General features: G+C 40.3%; 1 protein-coding gene across 3 annotated transcripts; it reads left to right on the top strand.

Annotated features, from left to right (window-relative positions):
• The first annotated feature begins 1,918 nt into the window (after positions 1-1,918).
• On the top strand, positions 1,919-15,689 carry rhobtb1 (Rho related BTB domain containing 1). 3 transcript variants are annotated; one of them, XM_088917545.1, is made up of 10 exons: positions 1,919-2,182; positions 3,001-4,469; positions 4,690-4,793; positions 8,088-8,273; positions 8,823-9,781; positions 10,335-10,453; positions 12,571-12,721; positions 13,113-13,201; positions 13,479-13,584; positions 13,856-15,689. In XM_088917545.1, the coding sequence occupies exons 2-10, from the start codon at positions 4,278-4,280 to the stop codon at positions 14,023-14,025; spliced, it is 2,076 nt and encodes a 691-aa protein (XP_088773671.1). In that variant the 5' UTR covers positions 1,919-2,182; positions 3,001-4,277; the 3' UTR covers positions 14,026-15,689. The 3 variants fall into 3 exon arrangements, with proteins under 3 accessions (XP_088773671.1, XP_088773670.1, XP_088773669.1); XM_088917544.1 differs by lacking the exon at positions 4,690-4,793 and having other exon boundaries at positions 8,120-8,273; positions 13,856-15,688; XM_088917543.1 differs by lacking the exons at positions 1,919-2,182; positions 3,001-4,469 and adding an exon at positions 7,407-7,449 and having other exon boundaries at positions 4,635-4,793; positions 13,856-15,688.
• The last annotated feature ends 9,340 nt before the right edge of the window (positions 15,690-25,029 follow it).

The raw sequence follows: 25,029 nt of genomic DNA, 5'->3' as shown, positions 1-25,029 counted from the left end.
AGTGCCTCCTCCCCTCAGGTTCAAGTGCATTCAATTCCCATTGTGACTCTGGTTCACGTTTCACTGCTGATTCTGAAGACGTCCATTGGGTTAACTACATGCTAAATTTTGTAATTCCATTATGCTGTGTTTGACCCAGCTCTTGAGCTGTGCTGATTTTAAAGAAATGCCTGAAAATTAATCTTTTTGTGGTTACCATGCGGTTAGTAATGTATTGTGCTGGCATTGAAAATTACTGTTGCATGCTATGTGCAGTTCTTGGGGTGGCTTGGTATTTGAATTGTTAAATCTGTTTAAAAATGTTATTTGTGAATCTTCAACCGAATTGCTGCTGAAAGACACAGTGCCTCCAAAGGGGGTGAAAGTGATAAACGCGGTGCTTTTAATCAGAGGTCAAAGAAGCACCGAGTTAAATTAACTATGCGACGTTAATGTAGGAAAAACTGCTAAACAGCAAATCTGATTTCCAGACTCAGCTTGGTGATTTTATGAGGTTTTATAGCAGTGGTACAGCGAGGCGGAAATGGAAAAAAAGCATCTGACTGACATAATGTTACTACTCCATTACTAATTCCTTCTAAAGTAGAAGGCCTGGTTCGCACGGTTTTCAATTAGCATTAGCAAAGTTTCCACACATAAAACTGCACCCGGATTGCTCAAGTCCATAACATCGATAAAGAAAAGGTCAGCGGTGAAGAGTCCTGTTGATAAAGTTATATAACATCTTCATATCGATCATACATGCATGCACAAGGAGCATACACAGCATATAAGAACAAATAAAAATGTGTGTTCATGTAACGGCATGCTGTCAGACTTGCTTGCAGGGTAGGTATTATATAAAAATTCAGTAGAAGCGTTTTTTCTGCTTTTTTTAAAAAACACATCATGTCCCATGCAGCTGCAATTATGTAAACGGTGATTGAGGACAAATGAAGAAACTGAAATAAACAATTTATCCTGAGGAAATTGTTTAATACAGCCACTATGGTCTATGTTAACAAATCAGATGCTGGTCCAGACACACGCCGTTACAGGCGATGATGCGAACGACAAGTTGTACTTGGGATTTTTTTTTACGGAAAGAATTAAGCCATCATTTGTCTACTTCACTGACAGATACACGCCATCAACAACCCGAAGGAGAATAAAGATTCACGCCGATGAACCCCGTGCCTCACTGATGCGGTCGGTTGCTGACTGCGATTTGTGATGAGACCGTCTTGAGACGGTTTCATCTCTTTTCCCTGGGCTGTCACGTTTTCAGGCACTGCTTATCCGATGCTATTTACCGTGCCGTTTAATGGAATCTGGTATTTTTACTTCCCATCTCATTCATATTCATTGTTCAGGTGGATACAGGCTATGCCAGGCTGACGAAACGCGATTATATACATTTTTAAAAAGATATAAGGGTATGCGTGTTTTGGAACAAAAACACAATCATCTGCACTGTTAATGTGGTCTTGCCTTGAGATCATCAAGCACATTGCCAGACCTTGGGTGTCAATCCCTGCTGTGCACAATACAGCCGATCTGCTATTATCCTTTATCCTGTACACTTTGCGCACATCCCTGTTCATAGGGGGAGGGTGGGAAGATTGCGTGTGGCTGTTATATCTTTTTACATCACCAGATAATCAGAAACACATAAACTTATCTCTCAAATCTGTAATGAAGTAGGTCTTTTTTTTGTTACAGTGCTGAAATGCTAGTTACAGGGCGTTCTTGTGCGCATCGTAGCATCAGACAGTCTCCAAGAGGCTACAGTCTGGACCACCTTGTTTTCCTGAATGAAATCTAATGCCTCACTATAAATAGAACAGGGGTCGCTGACGTCACAATGCGAGCTGCGACCGCGGTTCGACTCGCTCTCTGTGCTCGCAGTTGATCTGCTCAAAGAGCATTCGGAGGAAAACAGGGGCATACTTTCGCAGGCTACTCGAATCATATTAGATACATAGTTCTGTAAGGTTTTGAGGGGAAAAAAAGGGACTAACTTTTCACAAGCCGAGAGACAACAGCTATTGCGAAATGATCTTGCAGCATTTCCCTAGCTAGCGCTGGGCTGTATGGTTTACATTGTATGGTATAATTCCATTATACACTTTGAAGTCTTGTTCTGGGTTCTGTTTTGGGTTCAAGAAAGCCACACACAAAAAAACACAACCCTAAAGGAACGGTAGGTGCATTTGTCATTTACATCTACTCAGCACCTTCGCTACTCTTGAACAAAGATTGGGGTGGTGTCTTAATTTGATCTAATTTTCTTAGCTCTGCTGTTTTCTGATTGAAGTTCCTTCTGTACCTGTAGTTACAGCCAGATAGCGTTGAAATATTTGCATTTTCTGTGATATTCAATGCATTCTCCATAAATGTGTGGCAGGATTGAACGTTGCTTTCGCTCGGCAGTTCACCCAAGTTATGCGGCTACACTGTGCAAATGAAAGAATGTGCTGTATTTTATGTGCAGTGCAAAACCAAATGTTTCGAGCTTATTACATTCGTTAAAAGTCACTATTTTCTGTGAGAGATACGCTATTGTGAAAGACGATTTGCTGCTTTAACCGCCTGGTTTTATAAGAAATACTACTGCATACAATTGCACATTAATCATTATTTTTAAGAAAGTTGAAGCATAATTCGCTTATACTTTACATCTTGTAAGTTAATTTATATTGCAGGAGGAAATAAGAATCTGTCACGATCTTCATTCGTCAGGGTTTTGTTTATAGCATAAGCGCAGTTCACCTTACACGCTGTGCTATTTTTGACACGATTTTTGTCGTTGTGCTACGAGTTGAAGACAGCTCTGATAATTTGATATCCTGTTTTGTAAACAGATATGCGGTTGCGATTTAACAGAGCTAGCTAACGAGGGTCTGTGAACAAGGATGGTTAACGAGCTGATAAAAAAAAAGTTTGTAAAACATTAAGACCTGTGCGTTTTGGCTTGCGCGCCCCTTTAATTGTTTCAATGTTTTGTTGACCCGTGTGCAGACTGGAAGATTCAAACCCGGGATGCGGAGAGTATTGGAAGCGACTGCCAAAGTGTGTTTAAGAGACGTCAGGGGATCTGCTTCCTCCCATGCTGTGAAACACTTGGCCTATGGCTTTTTGTTTCACTGTGTGAGCTTTGCTCTGTGGAAATAGCATGTAACATTCGAAGAGAATTAAAATACGCAATGACTATGAAAGTTGGTCATACACTAACGCGAGGCTTAGGATTCGCAAAAAAAACAACGAAATCCCATCAACAACATAAACATATGCTTCTTATGAAACCAATATTACATCGATCCTTGCTGAATACATAGGTAAACAATTACTCAATGTTCTAATGCGATTTGAAGAAGTCAGCATCTTGGGGTTAAGTACACAAACTGATCATCTGACTATTCTTTAACACAGAGCTGTGTAGCAGCAGTGCGGGGAAGGGGTTAGAGCTCTGGAGTAAATAACTGGAAGACGGAGGGCTCAGATCCTGTCTGGAGTACTGCTGCTGTAACCTTGAGCAGGATGCTTCACTCATATTACTCCACTATGATATTAATTTAGCTACTGTAAGTGAGTGCAAGTGTAAACTATTATGGTAATGTCAGGCATCAACAAGATTGATAGGATATTTAGTTTTTTTTTTCTATGAGAGGAACCTGACGAAATAAAAAATTCCATCTTAAGTGTAATTTAAAATTCATGAATTAATTTTAGAGATGAGAGGTCTCTTTGGTTGTAACATGGAGATGCAGTGAAACATTGCTGAAGAACGATTTAGAATGCCTGCTTTGAAGATGTGTGCAGTCTTGTCCCAGTTTTTTCTTTTTGAGTGGCATGGTGACACGTCCCTTACAGAAGTTTCTCTCCATATACAGTATGTCTGTGCTCTGTAAATACAGTAGGGCTTTTGGGTGTGTTTTAATTATTGCATTACTAAATAGTATATTATACAGCCATGATTTTAAAAAGGAAATTATTTTGCTTTCTAAACAAGAATCTATTTCTAACCGGTTTTCTTCTAACTGTTCACTGTGCGTAGGCAAAAATGTTGCTGCTTTATAACCAAAATTACCAGTTATGTAAGCATGAGATTTGCAGGGAAAGAAATGTCCTAGTTCAGCTGGAATGATCTGCCCAGAAACTCCCTGGTCCTTACAGAGACATGGTGTTAAGGTATCGTAAACTGTGACTGATCAGAAGAATGTTCTGAAATGACTTTCGGACCATTCAGACGGAATTATTCTGTGCGCACTCTTTTTTGTTTGGAAAGGCGCTAGCTCATGAACGCCAGTATGGACTACGAAAGGCCCAATGTGGAGACCATCAAGTGTGTAGTGGTGGGAGACAACGCCGTGGGGAAGACTCGCCTCATCTGTGCAAGAGCCTGCAACACCACTCTCACCCACTATCAGCTCCTCGCAACACACGTGCCGACTGTCTGGGCCATCGATCAGTACCGGGTTTGCCAGGAGGTATGGGCTGTTTAATGCTATGAAGGAACAGGGCAGCATGGCGGAAACAAAAAAAAACCTATGTTAAGCTGAGTGTTGAAAAAAAGCCTGAAGACATACTGTAAAAAACGAGAATTCAGCATGGCAACATTTTTTTTTTAATTCAGCCTTAAGATATGCGTCTTCCTTAATGTTTTGTTTAGCTTGGAAGTTTGTCTTTTGTTTTATTAAACTGTTTCAGGTCCTGGAACGTTCCCGGGATGTTGTGGATGAAGTGAGTGTATCACTAAGGCTCTGGGATACTTTTGGTGACCATCATAAGGACAGGCGCTTTGCATATGGAAGGTAATTTTCAGAGGTGTATTTATGACTGCTCAGTCCTTGCTTTATCAGTCTCATATGCGAATCATGAATATATCAAGGCTTAATCTCCTTTGAAATACATTTTTAGTATTCATATTAAGAAAGGAGTTCCATTTCCTCGTTTCTGGTAGATTAGATTTAGAATTATATTTACAGTAAGTGATTAAACACAAACTCAGCTGATACAAGCCCCTTAGTCACAGAAGCTATTCCTATAAAACAAAATGTACGTCCTGCAGTGTTTTGAGGATTTTGTAGAAGTTCACTAAACTGGTTTTCTGTTCAATGTAGAAAAGGAGCAGAAATGTATTCCACTCAATGGCGTTTTTTGATCCTATTCTCTATTGAACAACACATTTCTGTAAAATGTAATATTTTGTTAAAATAGAGACAAAATTGTAAGCAATTTTTTGTTCACAATGGCGAATATTTCAATTAATGCCATTTTACTTGCTGTAATTTTAAAGTACATTGAATAATCACAGAAAGACCTATTGTTGTGTTTGTTGTTTAATGTCACATGACCCTACTGTTTTGTATTAGGAAAACGGGTTTCGGTTCCTAGGATTGAACTAAGGGTTTTCTGATCGTTGTTGATTTGAAATGACTTAGTATATACTAAAATATATCTGAACAAGTATGAAATCACTGTGTTCCATTACTAGCTGGAACAAACATGTTGATCATTGAGTGTTTTGGTTTAGTTAAATTTGGAAAAGGCTCGTACAACCCATTCTAAATTGGCTTACAACTAAATAGTTTTAATTAGGCTTTTTAAATATATACAGTACATAGGGAAATATAAAAACATGGGCCAATAAACACACAATCTGATGATCTTAACACATCTAGACTCCCAACAATGTAAGAAGATCTCAGATTGCCTGGTAACATGATGTCTGCTCCTTGGAAGCCCAACGAAACTGGAGAATGCACTTTTCTCTCAGGCCGTGGAGAGTTCCGGCATGACCAGGGAATTTCAAGATCTGTCTCGCATTCAGAGACAGGGGTTCTTATATAGAAGTGGACAGTCAGTATGGTTAGCTAACACAGACCAGGTGTATATCTTTGTAAATGCCAAGGCAAAATGGATCATGCTTATTCTCTGCAGCTGGTGCTGTTGTCTGGCAGGAATTAAAGTGCATTTCCAGCTGATTGTGATAGCAAGCAGAAGTCCACTCCATGCGCATTGGGCAGTGTACTTTGAACTGTTTCACCTGAATCTGGACACAGGCAATTGACTCTATCCTGTCCTTGGGCCATTCACCCTTTTAGTTGAATTAAATTGTCATGTAGTGGAGAATAATTGTTTTTATATTTTATTGCTTGCTAAAAATAAAGGCAAGTGTTTTACATCCCATCTCCACGGCTGCATTTGCAATAAGAGGATTCGAGTTTGTGTTTGTGGCACTGTGGTTTAGGGCTTTATTGGAAGCCTGCCTGAAAGGTGCAGATATTAATAACCCCAGCTGTTGAACCTGTGCCCAGACTGCAGCTAGTGAGAGATGTGTAAGTCTAAGGGGAATCAAGTGCCCTCCAAGAACAGCTTTGTTAAGTGCAGATCAGGGTGCACGTCTCTGAACACAGATACAGCCAGCAGATGACAGAGTCCTTCATATGGAGCAGTTTGTTTCTTTCCTTTTAGCTAATTGGTCAGTGAAATCAGCAGGTTCTGTGCAAAGTTTTCCTCTCTAGCGTTGAAATGAGACAGAAGGCAGAAGACAGAAAAGAAGGGCCCTTCTCCTATCACGGAGTCGCATGTTAGTTAAATAATAAAAAGCACTAAGAAGAGCCTTTTACTTGAATTAAGGTAAATTTACTGTGGAGCTTAACTCAATATCATCAATTGCTTAACTTTCTATACCACTTGTCACTCCTAATTTGACATTTTTGATTCTGCATACTTTCTGTTTGCTTAAGTATATGCTAATACTGGGGAGCAGACATGACATTAGGTCAGTTTTATGACTCAATGAAGAAGGATTGCAAATAAAGTCCACTTCAACCACTATCAAGGAAGACCAGATAGGTGTGATGGTATTTTTTAATGCTTACTTTGTTTTGATTTTGGCAGTTCTCGGCCATCCCGTTTAATTAACAAATCTACCTTGAGGTCTTCAGCTGGGGAATCGCTTGTGTTCTGTCTCAGACAGAGATATACTCCAGTTTCGCTTGTTTATTATTGAACAGCTTGATTCTAAAGTAACTGGGGTGCAAGACTCAGTCTAAATAGTCTTGTCTTGTAAGCCTCGAAAAAGTGCCACTGTAACTCTTGCTGTACCTATTGCATGTCAGTTTATCAGTCACTGAATCTCAAGCTTGGAGCTGATTTCATGAAGTATTCCTATACCTATTGTGCATGTAACTAAGACATTGCAGTGTCGTTCTACTCTGTTTCTACTTTCAGACTTAAAAAAAACTAAATACTGTACATACCTTGCATTTATTGTATTGTAGCCTGATTCAGATTCTTGTGCAGGAAATAATCTTTATTCTACAGACTGATATATATATATATGAACCTATCTAATTAATTACTGTTGCTTAATTTAAAAACAAAACATAGTATTGTATTGTACTTGTTTTTGTTTATAGGATTCCTTTGATCTATAAACAGGACATGGCAATGAAAGAAACTGTAAGTTTGTAGTCCTGTAGTTTCTCGTGACTCATGCTTTATGCATTTTCAGTCTGATTGCACCTGAAGTACAGTAATGTGTGGAGTAGCAGCTTAACTCGTTGCTTGCAGTGAGAACTAGTGGTGCACGACTCCTTTGTTTCCAAGATAATCAAGTAACCATACGTTATTTATTTTCTTGTGTGATGAGTAGTGTATTTCTCTGCATAATCAGTGTACTAACCTCACTCTGAAAGGTCCTTGGTATGCCAGTGATTTGTCCAATATGTCTGCATGCCTTTTGTAATGATCTACAGTGTGGCAGTCTGAAAAAGTATTGCCAAAGGAGTCCTTCAGTGGAAGTATCAAAACCATATGATAGCTGCAAATAAGCAGGGCAATCTTTTCACAACTCAGAGATCAATGCTTCCAGTCACTCCGGCTGACATTGAAAATGTGGGATGACGTATGCATGAACACAAGTTATATTTAACTGTGGCGCTGCGTCAAAGACAGCTTGGCGTCTGTGATGTACGACACTTTTGCTAAATTTGTAGCATGCAGTGTAAAGTGTTGTTTACCCCTCCCCGCCCTGTTCCAAACCTGATGCAAAATACACCTGGAAAAATGGAGGTCTTCTTCTTTTTGGTCTGTTCCAGGTCTGATGTAGTGGTGTTGTGCTTTTCTATAGCCAACCCCAACTCCTTGCATCACGTCAAAACGATGTGGTATCTGGAAATCAAGCACTTCTGTCCTCGGACACCTGTCATTCTGGTTGGCTGCCAGCTTGACTTGCGCTACGCAGACTTGGAAGCCGTCAATCGAGCGCGGCGACCATTGGCAAGGTGGGGTCTGCCAATCGAATGTGGCATTGCTCACGTTCAGTTTGTTTCTACAAGAAACTATGCATTGGTGATATCAACTGTGTACGCGTTTTCTGTATCATCAACATTGTCAGCCAAGAACACATGTGGAGTCTGTAAATTGTAGCATAACATGTTCTGACAGTTGCCAAGGTCAAGCTTGGAGTGATTGTTCTGTGCCTGTGGCTCTGTAATGAGGTAATTGAATTTTTTCGTTTTTCTCACTTTAAGAAAAGCAGTAGTTTCAAGATTCAAGCAACAGCTGCTTTCAATATCTGTTTCTGTTTTTACAGTATTAAGAATACATGTATAAAAGCATGTATATGTCAATTTTTTCCACACACATTCAGTTCATTAATATGACTTTTAGTCCAGGTTTCTATTTCCTTGACCTTCATACTGTAGTAAAGTATCTCAGGTGTATTTCATGATAATGTGATCACGGGAATAGAAAATGCCTTCGAAAATACATAAGCAACAAATGTTTAATGTAACAATAATTAAAATAAAACTGTCTTGATTTTTAAACAGGCCAATAAAACCAAGTGATATTTTACCTCCAGAAAGGGGCAGAGAAGTTGCGAAAGAGCTTGGGATTCCCTACTATGAAACCAGTGTATTTGACCAGTTTGGCATCAAGGACATATTTGACAACGCCATTCGAGCAGCTCTGATTTCCAGAAGACACCTTCAGTTCTGGAAGTCCCATCTGAAGAAAGTGCAGAAACCCCTGCTGCAGGCCCCATTCCTGCCCCCGAAGGCGCCTCCTCCGCTGATCAAAGTCATGGAGTATCCCCCGAACAGCAAGGAGGGCCCCAGGCACCTACTGGATACCCCGCTCTGCGCCGACGTCATGTTCATTCTCCAGGACCACCTTCGCGTCTTCGCCCACAGGATGTACCTGTCTACCTCATCCTCCAAGTTCTACGACCTCTTCCAGATGGACCTGTCGGAGGAGTCGCCGGGGGTGCGGGCGCAGGAGAGGCATGGCCGAGACCACCTGACGCGGACCCTGAGCCTGGACACAGAGGAGGACGCGGCTGTCCTGTCCACTCTCTCCCCTGGCTCCCTCCGAGCGTCTAAAAGCGACGGGACTTTGAAGACGATGTGCTTCAGTGGAAAGAGCAAGAGGACAAAGGTGTCCCTGGCATCCTGGAGCAAGGCCTTTGTTAGCATGCATAAGGAAATGGTGAAAGCCCCTGTCACTGGTACAGCATCTTTGATGACCGTGGTCAAGATGGACTACTCTATTCAGCTGGGGCCCTTCAGTGCTGTCCTCCGATTCCTCTATACCGGTGAGCTGGACGAGAAGGAGAAGGACTTGATGAAGATCGCCCAGATTGCAGAAAGCCTTGAAGTGTTTGACCTCAGAATGATGGTGGAAAATATTCTGAATAAAGAAGCGTTCATGAATCAAGAGATCACCAAAGCATTCCACGTCCGAAAAGCAAACAGGATTAAAGAATGCTTGGCCAAGGATACATTTACAGGTAATAAATAAGATAAACGTATTGTTCAGTGTCTTTAACAACCAAGAAACGCAGTCACACAATATCAGGCAATGTTGAAATTGATTTATGATTGTGAGCACATATGAAATCATGCACTCGTCAAACAATGAGTAGCTTACATTTAGAAGGAAAAAAAAGTGCTGAAATAAACCATTAGAATGACAAAATGTAAAAAAAAAGTAATGATGGTCTTTAAATGTTGACTTCTTCATTAAACATTTTTAAAATACGCCAGATGAGTTAAGCTAAAGAGACTGTGCTATTAGAAGAGTGTTCTTGACAGATGCTAAGTTGTCAGGGCTGAAGCATATTAGTCAGGAAAAAATTCCTGACTGCCTCCGTGGTTGGCTGATTTCTGATTACTTAGATAAACAAAAAATGTGAAGAGACATTGCCTTTTTCACAGTTAATGTTTCTGAACATGAATGCATTGCAGCTTAATGCACTGTCACCCTGGATCTTCTGGTTAGAAAACTGTAATTTATGTCGGTGCCAAGGTAATAGCTAACTTGGTTTACAATATATCTGGCAGATGTCACATTCAGGATGGATGATGGAACTATCAATGCCCATAAGCCTTTACTGATATCAAGCTGTGACTGGATGGCTGCTTTGTTTGGAGGCTCCTTCATGGAGAGCTCAAACAGTGAGGTAAGTCTGAAATCCAGGATGCTGAAATGCCCTCATAAACTGACGTGTAAACTGCACGTTTTAATACCTCTTGACTCGTGAATGGTAACTGCCAGTCTCCAGACAGATGGTTCTGGTACTCTCAGGAGAAAAAGAGGAGTTTACAGCCTGCTAAAATAGCAGTTCCATATTACCTCATCGTGTCACCATTCTGTATCATTCAGCTGGTATTCTTGTGTCCTTGACTTTACAGAAAACAACCACATAAAAAAGTAAAGGGTCAGCATATTATTTAGCTGGGCCAAATCTTGAGCAGGATGCTTCAGTTTCAGCTGAAATTAGGAACCAGGATTTCTTATAAATTAGGGCGGTTTTATTTTAGCATTGCTATGGCCTACTTTTATTTTAGAATTTAGTGCAGTAAAATACATCCCTTTGATTTGATGATTTTCTACTTTAACTCTTTAATGTTCTACAACCTATTAAGCATCTGTGCTTGAAAAGCTTTGCATAATAAGACTGTAATTATAGTACATTTTCTCAAATATGCTGAAATGATTCCTGTCTAAATTGTCATATAAATGATAATTTCCTTGTAGACTACAGAAGGGCCTCAGAATTATTATAATATTGTGAGGCTAGGTATGCCCCTTTTTGAATTTTGTTTCATAGAAGGAGGGCACAAGGATGAGATCAGGGGTTCTGGCTGAGATTATTGGGAGTATTTTCCAGAAAGGGGGTAAAATTATGTTGTCATTGCCCTTCAAAAACAAGAAATTGTTATGGAATGTATAGTAAATGAAGCCGTATGTTAAATTTCTAAATATATAGAATGATATTTTATTATTACCTTCTTGCTTTAACAATGCTGTCTTGCTGTGGAGGCACAATTGAACTGATGTTTATAGGTTGTGGTTAGACATAAATCTCTAAACACTTGGGAATTGTTTCATTTTGACCACTTAAGTAAACAATTTGTTTTGAGTTTGGTCATTTGGGAAGTAAATTTGAATGCTGTGCTGAATTGATCTAACATCAGTATGTTCCAAGAGGCCGTCTAGAATGACCTAGAGAAACTGCTGAATTTGGACTTTTTTGCAGGATTAAGGTTGGCTAGACCTGCCAGAAGGTATAATCATCTCAAGACAAGCTGTCAATAAATATGCAACCCTATGATTCTTAAGAGAAAATACACCTGACATAAACTGTATATTAGGCTGCTCTTTGCAACCGTAAGTACTGTAAGATCTTTAAAAAATCAGGATTTAAAAGGCCAGAATTGGAAGCTGAGCAAACAGAGATTATGGATTAAGAGGATGCAGCACCGAATGGATATTTGAACTCAGCTAGCCATTGATATGCCAGTGCCAATTTTTGATCATGTATAAAATAAATGCCAGATGCAATTTTCGTGAAGCGTCATTTCAGCCCAAGAGACACAAACCTTTATTGGTATATAAACTCTCTTGTGCTGTAAAGTAATGTGCTCCACTAACCCCTCAGCAAGAGACTGGTTGACTTTTAATCATGCTAGTTTAAATATGGAATAGGCCATCTCAAGAGGCGTTGTTGGCAGACCTTAAAATATTAGGACTGTATCACACTGTTATTCTATTTAGTATTTGTCTTAAAGATACAGAAGAGTTGCATGCATTTAGAAGATATGTTTTTGTTAATATACAGTAGGGGATACTACAGAATGAACTACAATTCGTGCAGTACAGCCTACTGTGGGGTGATAGGCACACTGGTATTTTAAACAATTGAATCTCTCCCTGCATGTCCTGTTCACATTGCATTGCATAGCTAGACATGAAATGCATTAAAATTGTTTGGCTGTATATTTCAATTTACACACATCTAACTGATCTGGTGTTCACCCTCACCTAGACAGAAATGTTATTCCTAGCAAAATGATAGTACCTACCAGCAGTGATTTTTTTATTAACTCCTAGAGTGAGAACATCTGAGCTGCTAATGGATTTTTTAAATCATAATTCTGTTGCCATCCTGAGACTAAAAATAACTGCAGTCATAGAGCCAGTGCTAAACAGCAAGCAGGAACAATCTGTCTTTTTCCTTGTACAGTATACAGTTCTGCTCCCCCCCACCTCCTTCATTTTCTTTGTGTGTTACAGGTTTACTTTCCCAACACAAGCAAAGTGTGTATGCAAGCAGTCTTGGAGTACCTATACACCAATCAGCTGGCTCCGCTGGTAGATCTGGACCCAGTGGAGTTAATTGCACTTGCAAACAGACTGTGCCTTCCCCGTCTGGTGGCTCTGACAGGTCAGTAAAGGCTGCTGGTCTTGGGCTCCATTGGGAGCTTTAAGGAAAGGCCTCTGCAGAAATAAGATTTTATGTATGTACCGGTTTTGTGGAGCTGAATATGCTTAGCGCCATAAAAGGAGTCTCAGTCTCACTGAAATACTGGGGCAGTTCTTTGCATGCACAAAGACATGTACAATACTCTGACTGGGCTCTGAGCACACATTGAGATGAGATTTTAAACTGAATGGATGAGTGACACTTGTTCTCATTAATACCTGTTAAAATTCTAGAGTGAGAGGCGTCCTTTTCACATTGATTGGGATGAGAAGGCTGATAGCTGACATATTTATGAACAAAATGATAACACCCCCACTCAAAGTGATTTAACCCCTTTTTTTGTTATGAATAGAACAATATGCTGTGAATGAGCTTGTGAAAGCAGCCAGAGATGGAATTGATGTAGATGGAGAGGTACTCACTTACTTGGAACTGGCTCAGGTATGCACTAAAATGTTACTGCCTGTTATTGACTACAAATTAGAATGCTTTCCGTAACAGGGTTAATGAAACTCCAGTCGTTTCTAACTTAGTGATATCTGTAACAATCCAAGCTTGTTCCGTGTATTTAAATCTCCTTCAGAATTAATTTGATTACTTTTCAAAAAGAAAATGCTTTAAGTTCCAACATAATTACTGGTGATAGCTGCATTTATTTGGCCAAACAGATTCTTTGCTCTCTGCCTTTAATCTTTGATTCTGCTTGTTCTCCTTCCAGTTTCACAATGCTAATCAGTTAGCAGCTTGGTGCTTACATCATATCTGTACCAACTACAACAGTGTCTGTGGCAAGTACCGCAAAGAGATCAAGTCCAAATCACCAGGTGTGTCTGTGTTTCTTCTCTGTATCCAGCTGTAGGTTAAAGTGTGATCATTAGGAGACAGCAAAGATATTCCTATATTCCTCAAATTTCAATTTCTGGGATCAGGAACTGTCTTATTAATATATTTTTTTCTTGATCTACCACAGTGTGCTGTTGCAGCACTATTTCATACTTGAATCCTTTGTTAATGGTCAGACATTCGATGTCGTCTTAAACCAAACAGAAGTACTGTATAGTGGCATCAGCTTCTGCCATTTTTGCTTTTTAACAGAGAACCAAGAATACTTTGAAAAGCATCGCTGGCCTCCCGTGTGGTACTTGAAGGAGGAGGATCACTATCAGAGGGTGAAACGAGAGAGAGAAAAGGAAGATGTGGTCCTGAACAAGCATCATTCCAGACGCAGGTGGTGTTTCTGGAGCAGCCCCTCTACAGTTGCCTAAGAAAATACCTGCAGCTCAGCAGCCTCCATATTTGTGCGTTAATGACATGTTAGAAACTCTGGTCAAGTCTTTTCTGTCCTACTCTTCAGACGATGTATCCATTTATGCACTGACATTTCTACTTCAAGTTATTGGGTAGTAACCTTGTCCGGTTTGAAGCACAAATTTGTGTACACACAAGAGAAGACAACAAAATATAGACTTGGCGTGTCTTCTGTCACTTCAGCTGTTTTGCACAGCTTCAGTTGCAGGTTGTCTTTAGGAACTGTTTTGATTGTATGTGTTTTTATCTTTTTAACATTTGCTGCTTTGGGATGCTGTAAAGAGGGCATAGCACCATCTGGTCAATGTACAATTCACACACCTCAATGTTAGTGTTTTTACAATTACTTTGGTAAACGGGTTATACCAGATATAATTTTACATTCTGTTGATTTCATGCTGAGAATGTTTCATAGTACTTGGTGCCATTTATCAAGTGGAATGGTACAAACACTTAAAAATACTAATATAAATGTTTAACCAGCGTTTGAAGCATTAAAGGAAAAAAATACAAGCATAATAACCCTATTTCAAGGGGTGACAATAACTTTACGTAATTTTATAAGGTTTCATTTTTGAATACACACTGAGAACAAAATGCTGAAAAAGGTGATGTCTGTGTTTGCTGTAGCTGTGTAATCTCATTGTTGTCACTGCTTTAGTACAGAATTGATGCAGTTTACAACAGCCACAAATACTTTAACCCTGGAACATGTCTTAAATATCAGTGCAATAACTTTGGTAACTGGGCCAATTTGTGTCTGCTAATTCAAAACAGATTATGAGCCAGCAAAGTATTAGCAAATATCAACTGGAGCTGGAGGTCCCAGTGAATTTATTGCAGAACTAAAATTATTTTTGTACAAATGTCAGCTATACTCTAGCACTGTATTGACCTCTGTAGCTTTTGAGACATTTATCTCTGATGATTAGAAGGGCTTAGTGTACATACAATATATAAATTAGTTCAGGGTTAACATGGACCTAAACACAACACAATACAACTGAAACTTATATATGTATATATTTATGTCCTTATTATCTGGCTGGTCCTTATCTGATTCTTTCGTTGTCGTGATTTCAGAGGCTTTGTCATACTGTATAATCTGAGAGCACCTTCGCAAAAATGTAGGCAGTTCCTGCGAGAAGATTACAACCGGAATTTTCTTCAGGAACAAGAATCCTGGGTATATACGGTAATTGTGGGCAAACACACACATATATATATATAAAAAAATCTGTAGACAATAGCTTCAGTTATTCCAATGTATAAACTTCAGAATTGTGATATTTCCTATATCTGAATTGCAAGTAATGTGGCTTTAAACCTGAGGATAAAAAGGGGCACACTGATACTTGAAAATGTATGTTTGATTTTCATTGGTAGTGTACAGTAGGTTTACTTTAGGTTACCAAAGCTTTGTTGAGATTGTCATATTTACTGAAACCATGTGATTGTTATCAATGGGTATATGGAATATTAATATATTATTGTCATCATTTGCTAAAAACCAAGTGGCAGGTTCATTTGGTTACTGCTGTCAAATGCCTTTGATCTTGCTGGTCATTATCTTTGAAACTGTTCTTTTATTTTTTTTAAATAAATTATTGATTTAACTTCTACAAGCTTTCCTCTGGATCAGTTTGTTCAATGCTTTCTTCTGTGGAGCCCAGGTTTTGAAGATTTTACAACTGAAACATAAACCACATTTCGTTCAAACTGGGCTGAGGTATGAGGTGCCCAGGCTTGCTCTTGAAATCGATGACCCTGAGACCCCTCAACAAGCAGCTGCATGAGATCCTCCAATCAGGACAAGAGGCAGCTCTTTACACAAAGGGTGGCGATGCAGCTAATTTGGTTACTTGTAGGTAATTAATCTGATGATCAATTATTTTCTCCCAGGATGCCCAGATTCCAGGTACACAAACAAGTCCTTGGAGGTTTATCTTCTCGGAGGTTAATCTCTTCAGATGTTGTAACTGTTGTCTGCAGCTGAGTTTACAAGCATACTCAAGGGACAAATTATTACCCCCACCCCCCACCGAATGATGCGCTGGGCCTCTGGGAGCAGCTTCGACTGGACATGGCACGCATGCAACAGGCTTTGTAAAGATTTCCCTCCTCCTAGCTGGCAGGATTGAAGCTGTGATGAGGGCAGTGCAGTCTGGGATTGAACTGGTATAGCCCAGCGGTTCGCTGGGTGTGCGAATTGTCTGGGCCAGGTAAAATGTCGGAAGTCCAGCTCCTCATGCCAACCACATGTACCCTGACACTGAGATATTCCTAATATTTTGGCCAGTGAGTGTAGTTGTGACTTTGGATGCTAAAGGAAGAGAAAGGGGAGCTGTTCCACTATGAAAAACAGCTGAGACCAACACCCTGTTCCATTTATTTCTGGTCAAGAGGAACGTCCTTCATCCCTGATATTTAATAAACAGGAAATACTTGAATGCTAAAACCAAAAGTGTAGAAATGAACTGCTTTATTGAATAAAACAACAGCTATATTTACAGTATTTTAAAGAGTTTGTGTGTGTCATGACGACATCCTTCAGCTAGCGGTTGCCCTGGGAAACCGTCATATTCTCATGTTGGCTCACGGTTTTCCAAGGTCTTGCTGCTCTGACTGGATCACCTTTCATGATCCCTGTTAATTAGCTTTATTATTCAATTCACACTTTTCTATATAAAGCCCAGGCGCTGCTTTGACGGCACTTAGGCATTTTTTCACGGCACCCTCATTTTTACTTGCACCTCTGTCTCACTCTCCACATTTATTTTGCTGAGCCAGGGAGTCTTTACCCTGCACATAAGTTGTAGTCTCAAGAGTGCCCTGAAACCCGTTTGGTTTTTTTTTTTCAGGCTTGCTATCCAGGTTTTTTCTGTACCCTGTTTTGTTTTTTCTGACCCATGGACTGTGCTGCAGGTTTTTCCCTCAGCTCCGGTGTTGCCTGGCACACACATCCGTCGCTCTGCACAGCAGTCTCAGTGGCCTCAAGTCTGGTCCTTCTAAGCCATCCAACTCCTTTCCCAGGAAGTTTGCAACTCAGTTTCTCCCGTACACAAGACTCCCTGTTTTAGGACTGGGAGATTCTGTTTGGCAGCAACCCTGGCTTCCAGTCTCCACTCTGCACAGCAGCCTCAGTTCCCAGCATCACCTGGTGCAGCAGCTCCAGCTCCAACCCGGCTCTCAGCGTTGCCCGGTGCAATAGCTTCAGCTCCAAGCCAACTCTTGGTGTTGCCCAGCACTCCAGCCTTAGCTCCTAGCCTGCTCTCTGCATTGTCTGACGCAGCAGCCTCTGATTCTGGCCAGCACTTCTTTCCACAGTTATTCTTTACATTGCTGACTGCATCGACCCTCAAGTTTGCCTGCCTGCACCTCTGACACTCCTGAGAGCTGCCCTTCCAAGCCCATTCTGTTCCTTTCAGGGGTCTCGCTATTTGGGTTCTCCCTGAGACTCCTTTTTGCCCCCCGGCTGTGTATAGCAACCTTTCTATCCCAGGGATCGTCGTTTCTCCCCATTTCCGACTGGTCTGGGCTGAAGAAGCACCGCTGGCCAGTAATCTATTACCTCATTCTCACCTTTCACTTTTCACTCCCCGGTCTCCGGCGCTTGGGTTCTCACAAATCACCACCCACACGGCTGTGTCCAGCTGCGGCATTACATTGTGCAAATGATTCTATTATTAAAACTACAGCAAAACAAGCAACATATAGCTAGACCTTGGCTTTTGATTAAAGCAAGGTGACAATTATTCATACGATATGCACTAGATTGAGCTGTGCATTAAATACTCAACAGTCAAAGACATGGCTTTTTTATATTATTATCCAGTCAAAGACATCAGAATATAATTGGTGTGAAGACTGAAATGCTTGCACATTTGTCATATGTTACTGATTTCAGAAATACATGTGTATTCTTCCTGGTTCAATATTTTATTTATACTCCCCTTCTTGCTTTCCTTAAAAAATTGACTCAATAGGACAGAGGATCCCCGTATTTAATCTATTTTTAGATGCTTCACAAAGCTAGCAGGTTTACTAGAACACAACTAAGCTCCCAAATATTACAGTTTAATCTCACACTCTAATAGATGGTTAAGTAGGATGTAGGGAATTCTGTTTGGATTTCAGTGGTTTTTGCCTTTGTAAGAGGAAATGATAGACTTTTGACACAGTTTACTGAGCTGTGCTGTCTCATACAAAATGGTTCTGAAAGTGGATATTGTGGGCAGTCAGATTCAATGAAAAAATTAGAGCCTTGGCAAACAGCAGTGAGGTAACGGCCATGGGTTTTTATTTTTTATATTTTGCATGTGGAGAGATATTAGCATGAGATTCAGGGATTTGCATAGAAATGTTAATCAGCCGTGGAGAATTTAAGGTGGCTATGTTAAGAACGTGCAGTTTGTGTGCATCTTTCCTAATGTAGAGGGGTGGCTTCATAGGCTATTGGATATTAATTAGGCCTTTGCTACATTCTGCTCTTTGATTATGATTGTAAGAAATTCATAAAGAGCTGGCAAATGCTTTAAAGTGCAGCGCTTTGTGCTGTTGATAATTTGTTCATGTAAAGGATAGCAAATTTTTGGTGCCTCTGTTGGTCCATCACTCACAGTTTTATCTTTAAGAAGAAAAGGCCGCCATCTTTTTTCAAAACTCATTTGAGATGAAATGCCTAATTGTCCCCGTTTTGGTGGTGATTTTGCTTTGACCTGTTGTAGTATCATTTTCATATGTGGTTAAAATATCCATGTTCAGAGCCTGATTTGAACATACGCTTATAGATGAGAATTACAGAAGCCTTTAAGTAACTTAGTGAATCTCCACACCCCAGAATCCACATTCCTGTGTGTGGTCATTTACAAAACTGGAATAGACTGACATTACGACACACACTTTTACAGAGAGAAAAATATCTTTTTTTTGTTCTTTCTGCAGATCGCAAGCCTGACACATTAGTTAATTAATGTCAAACGTCTTCCCCCCCCGAGCTTTCTACTAGCTTGAAAGAGCAAAATACTGTATGTGGCGGCACCTTTCATAAGGTGGAGTCATGATGGGAGTAACTGGAACACAAGAGCATTCCTGGTGAGTACAGTGTGTGTTGGTACCAACACCCCTGGGGGGGAGAAGAGGCACAGAACAGGAAAGGCAAGTCAAATCCCTGGCACTGAAACACAGCTCTGCGGCAGTTTGCCACAGGCTGGCCTGATATAACACAGAAGGCAAAATGTCAGAGGATGAATCCATTTCAGTCTGGTAAATCAAAATCTTCCTGTTTTTGGAAAGGTCATTTTATTGTGGGCTGCTCTGGATATTGAAAATGGTTTTTGCATTCTCAATCTCTGAGAATAAAGGCCAGGTCGATTCCTAGCATGAAAATGAAGCAAGACACACACCAAAGTATGCAAGGTACAGTAGTTGAACAGTTGCGTCACAAAGGGAAAGGGCGTTCTTTTTCATATATTTACTAAATTTGTCAATAAGGTTATATAAACATTTCTCCTATCCCCTGAAGATGAAAAAATAATGGGTATTTCTAACAAGTACCCTTTTAGCCACAAAAAAAGAGAACAATATATTACATATAGAAGCAGCAATCCAAATTCCAGAGATACTTTGAAAAAATGATTCTGTATGAAAGTACTATGATTTCAGGGCAACAGATCTGTTTTGTTTTACCAAACATTATTCTTCTCTCCAGCTCTTCTGTCTTACCCTAACTTAACCGCATAACCTGTCTCAGAAAAATAAAACCAGGACGTCACTTTCTCAGGTTTTTTTTTTAAGTTTGTGTGTATGTCTGGGCGTCCAGTAATAGCCTTGCATGAGAGATTAAAGCATGTTAAACTGGTGATCATCAAAAGCACACAGGCTTTGTTGAAGGGCTAAAGCACAGCAGTGAATTATCAGATGAGCTGAGCAAAAGCTGCTTTTGGTCATTTTTTGAAAGAAACTCTTCTGAAATCTGTCTCCAGGGATGGTGGATTATATTATTTCTGGACGTAGCTTGCAGAAGAAATGACAGATGTGTAATTATTTTCAGCCACCACACGGGTCTATTAAATTGGTGCTCATTTAAATACAGTATTATTGTAAGAGAGCTAGTAGGGAAAATTAAGCTTGGTTAAAAAAAATGGATCCCATAAACAAAATGTGCTTTGCTCTTTTTCTCTCCTGTTGTACACACACCACACTGATGTAGCCTCAAGCACTGTAGTACAACCTTTGTCATTTCTCATTGATGCACATTGTGTTTCAGACTATGTAACAGTAATTACCTAAAGAGAAAGACCACATGTAGAAGCAACTGTTTGGCATGCTCATAAAACCTGACACTCCCACCCGTGGCAGTAAAATATGAATGTGCCAGTCCAGCATTTCCTGAAGGTACTCTCTTCAGAAAAATGTGATGGTAAAGGGACCTTGTGTGACAAGAAATAAACACTGAAAATGCAGAATGCCATTTGCTAAGGTATCGGCAATGTAAAAACAGCAAAAATTAACTTTAAACTTCTTTGGCAATGACTACCTCTTGTGCAAATCAAGTCAGCTTTCCATTAAATTCTACAGGGAGATATACATTTCTCAACTTTTCTTGGGCTACACAATATTGTTTGCAAATTTATTAAAGAAGAGAACAGTCCTTCTTACAATGTTCACCAGTCTTTTCAGATAATAAAAATTGGAACAGGTTTAGTGAGACCAGTGATGGTTGAGTTGTTGAGGTTGGTCCACAATGAGGAGAAAATGCATATACTGTACTGTAGGTCTCACAGTGCCAATCTTTGTCTGCACTGTTTTTCGTGCAAACACATGGCCCTACAACATCAAAGACCAGCATTGTGACTGGAAAGGGGGAGAGCATCCGTTTGAATGAATACAGTAGCATCACGAAGGGGGTCAGCTTTGTATGTGGGCTATTCAGGCTCAGACAAGGTACAAACTGAATCATGGTTGGTGGCTCTAAACGCAACTGCTGTACCGGCCAAACAAGTAGGCTAGATCATAGGCCATTCATCTGACTCCCCTGCTCTAAATCAAACTCGGTTGCTGCCGACATCTTGAAGACAGTGGCAAGCAGACAAGGTAAACATGAAAGAGAAACCCCATCTGGTAACACAGCCTTCACACCTGACTCGAAGGGGAATGCTGCCATGTGGGTAGTAAGCGCTTTGAAATCCATGCTCTTGCAGTGTAATATTGCTCGCCTTTTGGTACGAATGGATTCAACTGCACTTTGAGAGTATGAAAGACTCATATGACTGAATGACCCATGATCTCATACAAGTGTCCAATAACATTTGAGTTGAAGTCTTGAGCAATGAACATCAATTGCAATGTAAACACTGTGGTGAACTTAATGCCGGTCACTCAGAACTTTGAAGGTGTGCTTGTTTGTTGAATAGGGCTTAGCACCTGTGACTATATACTGTCAGGAGCTACACTGTAAACTCCTGCCCTGAATTTGCACATCATGAAAGACATTAGGGGAATCCACTTAGCTGTTCCAGGTATAGGTGTCATTAACTGACTGTCAAAGCTAAACATACAGTTTTAGCTGGCACTATTTTATTCTACTGTTTCTTACTTCAGTCAAATTAAAGAAAGGTGAGAAATCTTCGATCTGAAATCTTCTGCTTGTAGAAACCTTTAATGTATCAGTGGATTAAGTACTAAAAACATTAACTGTTTTATTTTTTTCAATTTGTTAAATTCAGCAAATAAATAGTAACTGTGCATTTAAGATTTGCAGAAATATGTTTAAGTTTGTTGGCTGCAGAGGTGTTTGTTAACTTCTTTTCACTTAGAAAATCAACAAAACATGTAATTCGGCCAGGGGTGCCCAAACGTTTGCATACAACTGTATGTGCATGTGTAAGGAGTGTCACATCTCTGACAAAAAATGGAATACAGCTTCATCCATCCATTTTCACCACTCTGTCTACAGACGGTCAAGGTAAACTGGAGCCTAACCTCACAGGCAGGGTGCAAGGTAGGACTACACCCTAGAAGTGACACCACTCCATCACAGGGCACATAGAGATGCTAAAGCACCTAAAAAGCATGTCTTAGGACTGTGGGAGGAAACCAGAAGTAACCAAAAAAAAGAACCACGTGGACACTGCGAGCACATGCGGATTCCCCACAGAAGAAATGGCACACGGAACCCTTGAGCCCCCTGGACATGGAAAGAATAAGCCAGATCTGTCACGCCCTCTGCAGCCAGAGGGCGCTCCTTCTCTGTCCTGTCCCTAGTTTCCTGCCTGCTGTCCTTCCGGTCCCTCTCTTTCCCTTGGGCTATATATTTCCGGGTCTTGCACTCTGCCCTCGCTCAGCATTGATGTTCGGATGTCCTGAGACCCGCTTAGCACCAGGTCGCCCCACGTCCGCTACCTGAGGGCATAGGTTTCTATATGGCACTCCTGAACTCTTTGCACTACGAGCCCGGGCCTTTTTCCCGTTCCACCGCTACGCATATGGGTCTTTTTCCGCTCTCCTGCCTCTCCATGGTTAGTCCCTTTGGACGTCCGTGACAAGATCTATCAGAAGCACTGTTCTCTCCCCGTTTCTGGGCAGTCTGGAAAGAACGAGAGAGACAAGGCAGGACTACACCTTGGACGAGATGCCAGCAAGCGGCTCAGCCTGGTATAATTATAAGAGTTTAATAAGCACATTCCTGGGCCCTGTCAGCCCCCTTTCATTACTGTTCTCTTACCCCGCTATGGGAAGACTGATGGCCAGAGTGACAGGGGATCACAGTGTCCAGGAACTTATCACCAGCTCGCCAGCAGACACATCTCGTAAGCGCTGAGGTCAGCTGCAATTAATCACATGGACATCTGTTTGTATTCCAGTCGTTGTCCTGTCAGGCTGTGCTCATGGCCGCTAATTAGAACTGAAACAAGCACTTGTCAGTGGGTTTGACAAGGACAGGTACTGGCCAACCAGCACACCTGATAAGCAACGTGGGCTTCACTTGCAACTTTCTGCAGTGGCCAACAGTCTATTGCAAGAAGGTCAAATCATTAACAGTAATGTTCAGGTTAACCCCCAATAGAAGGATGAAATATACAACATGTCTGTGGAGTGCACTTGCAGAATAAAATGTCATTTGTGTCCCTGTACAGGACACAAGTATGCTTGTTCGTTAAATTGTTTGTTGTTATGTTATTACACTGTTATTGTTATTGTGTTACTGTCTACTGTCTTATCTTCTGTTCTATTTATATACTGCACCTGAGTGACGAATGAGAAACACTTTTCACTATACTATGCACCTGTGTAAGTATAATGACTAATAAATTTGAATTGAATTGAAAATTGAAATATTTCAACAGGTCTGAAGAGTAAAATGACTGTTTCAGAATTCACCCATTTAGTAACTTGGGCCAAGGGCATAACTTCTGCGATGAAGACATGCCCCTATAATTTCTCCACTCTGAATGATCAGAATGAATCAATTAAGAACACGTACTGGTAATATGCCTACTGCTCTCACGTAGAAGCACTCCCACACTACTATTTCAACATTAAATATTATTACAACAAGCTCGAAAGCAGAAATGTGTTTTTTCTATTTCCAGCATGGATTACAAATTTTAAATAGATCATAAATAAAAAACTCTACAGAATAATTTCTTATATATGAGCAGTGCCTTTGATCTCAAAACAAACCAAGCAAGCACAGACATTTCATTCCATTTGCTGATGACGCAGCTCTGGTCAGCTTGTTAAAGATCTGAAAAACATTATAGGCCCTTTCTAAATGAATTGAGCAAATAGTGCTAAGAATTCTTTATGTCAAATGTTTTGAAAACAGAGGAACATATCAGTTTTAGGAAAAACTGCAACACCCCACCAACTTAAATTAAAAAGCAGAGTGCAGAGATGATCAGTGACTGCAAGTAGTTAGGTTGCAATACCATTTATAAAAAAGGTTAACAGACCTTTTTTCATAGGAATCTCAGCTTCTTTATGGTAGACAAAAGTATGTTAACACTTTTCTATGGATCATTAAGTAAAAGGGTTGTTTATGTGTTGGTTTGCCAACATCAGTACTGCAAATTGTAATTGGTAATACGAAGGGAAAATACGGAAGTTAAGCAGCAAAATCATTGAGATGTCCTTAAGTGTAATGGACTCTGGAAATCTTTCATCCTTTAAGCAGCCTCATTCCCCAAAAATGCAAAATAACTCTCCTATCTCCTGACACACTTTGTACTAAATTCTTTGTTGGTGATGTCAATTTGGGTTGTATTGTTGAGTTGAATTCTGGCATAAAACCAACTTCCCCCAGGGGATAAGAAAGCTTGAAGAGAATTACATGTATGAGACCTACTGAAGTGCACTGCTCATCTGGGTGACACATGGCAACAAGCAGTTGCCAAACAGTCGATCAGGCAGAAAAATGAGAAGTTACCACAGCAGTTGAATTAAGGGGAATACCAGAATCTGCTAACCCTTAGAGGAATATATCCACTCCCCTGTTCTTACACACAGTGCCAACCAGTAAAGACCTCAGATTAATGTCTCATCTGAAAGAATCTTCTCCTCTGTTCCATTTGTCACATTAATAAACACAACAAATTAAATGTACTACGTGCTTGATTTTCCAAGTTAACAGATGCACCTGAATACTTCTCAAGCAGTTAAATGTGAAGAGGAAATGGGCTGAAATGCGATATTACACTGCCATCTACTGGGCAGCTCATTGCACGCAGCTAATTCTAAGAATTCTCCGAAAGCTGCTCCGAATCGTGTACAATCTTAATTATGGAACGTAATTCAGATCACCCACGTCATTCAATGTCAAATCACCATATTTATTGTAGAGTATGTATTTTCTAAAATACACATTCATATGGCCCTTGGCCCCAAGGCACTAAACAGATATATTATACAATGCGTTAAGGTACCTCAAGAGGGTATAGATTACGCAGAAAAAGATCTTT

The sequence above is a fragment of the Atractosteus spatula genome, chromosome 5 (genome assembly GCF_055471065.1).
Source record: "Atractosteus spatula isolate fAtrSpa1 chromosome 5, fAtrSpa1.hap1, whole genome shotgun sequence".
Classification (NCBI taxonomy): Eukaryota; Metazoa; Chordata; class Actinopteri; order Semionotiformes; family Lepisosteidae; genus Atractosteus; species Atractosteus spatula.
The sequence above is the reverse complement of the archived record's forward strand: the minus strand, read 5'-3'. Positions and strand labels throughout refer to the sequence as shown.

What these genes read in the sequence shown, in the direction of transcription:
- rhobtb1 (XM_088917545.1), top strand. Translation starts at nt 4,278, where the DNA reads ATGAACGCCAGTATGGACTACGAAAGGCCCAATGTGGAGACCATCAAG. An exon ending in CCGTCTGGTGGCTCTGACAG is followed by an intron (nt 12,722 to 13,112) that starts GTCAGTAAAGGC and finishes TGTTATGAATAG; the next exon opens with AACAATATGCTGTGAATGAG. An exon ending in CTTACTTGGAACTGGCTCAG is followed by an intron (nt 13,202 to 13,478) that starts GTATGCACTAAA and finishes TTCTCCTTCCAG; the next exon opens with TTTCACAATGCTAATCAGTT.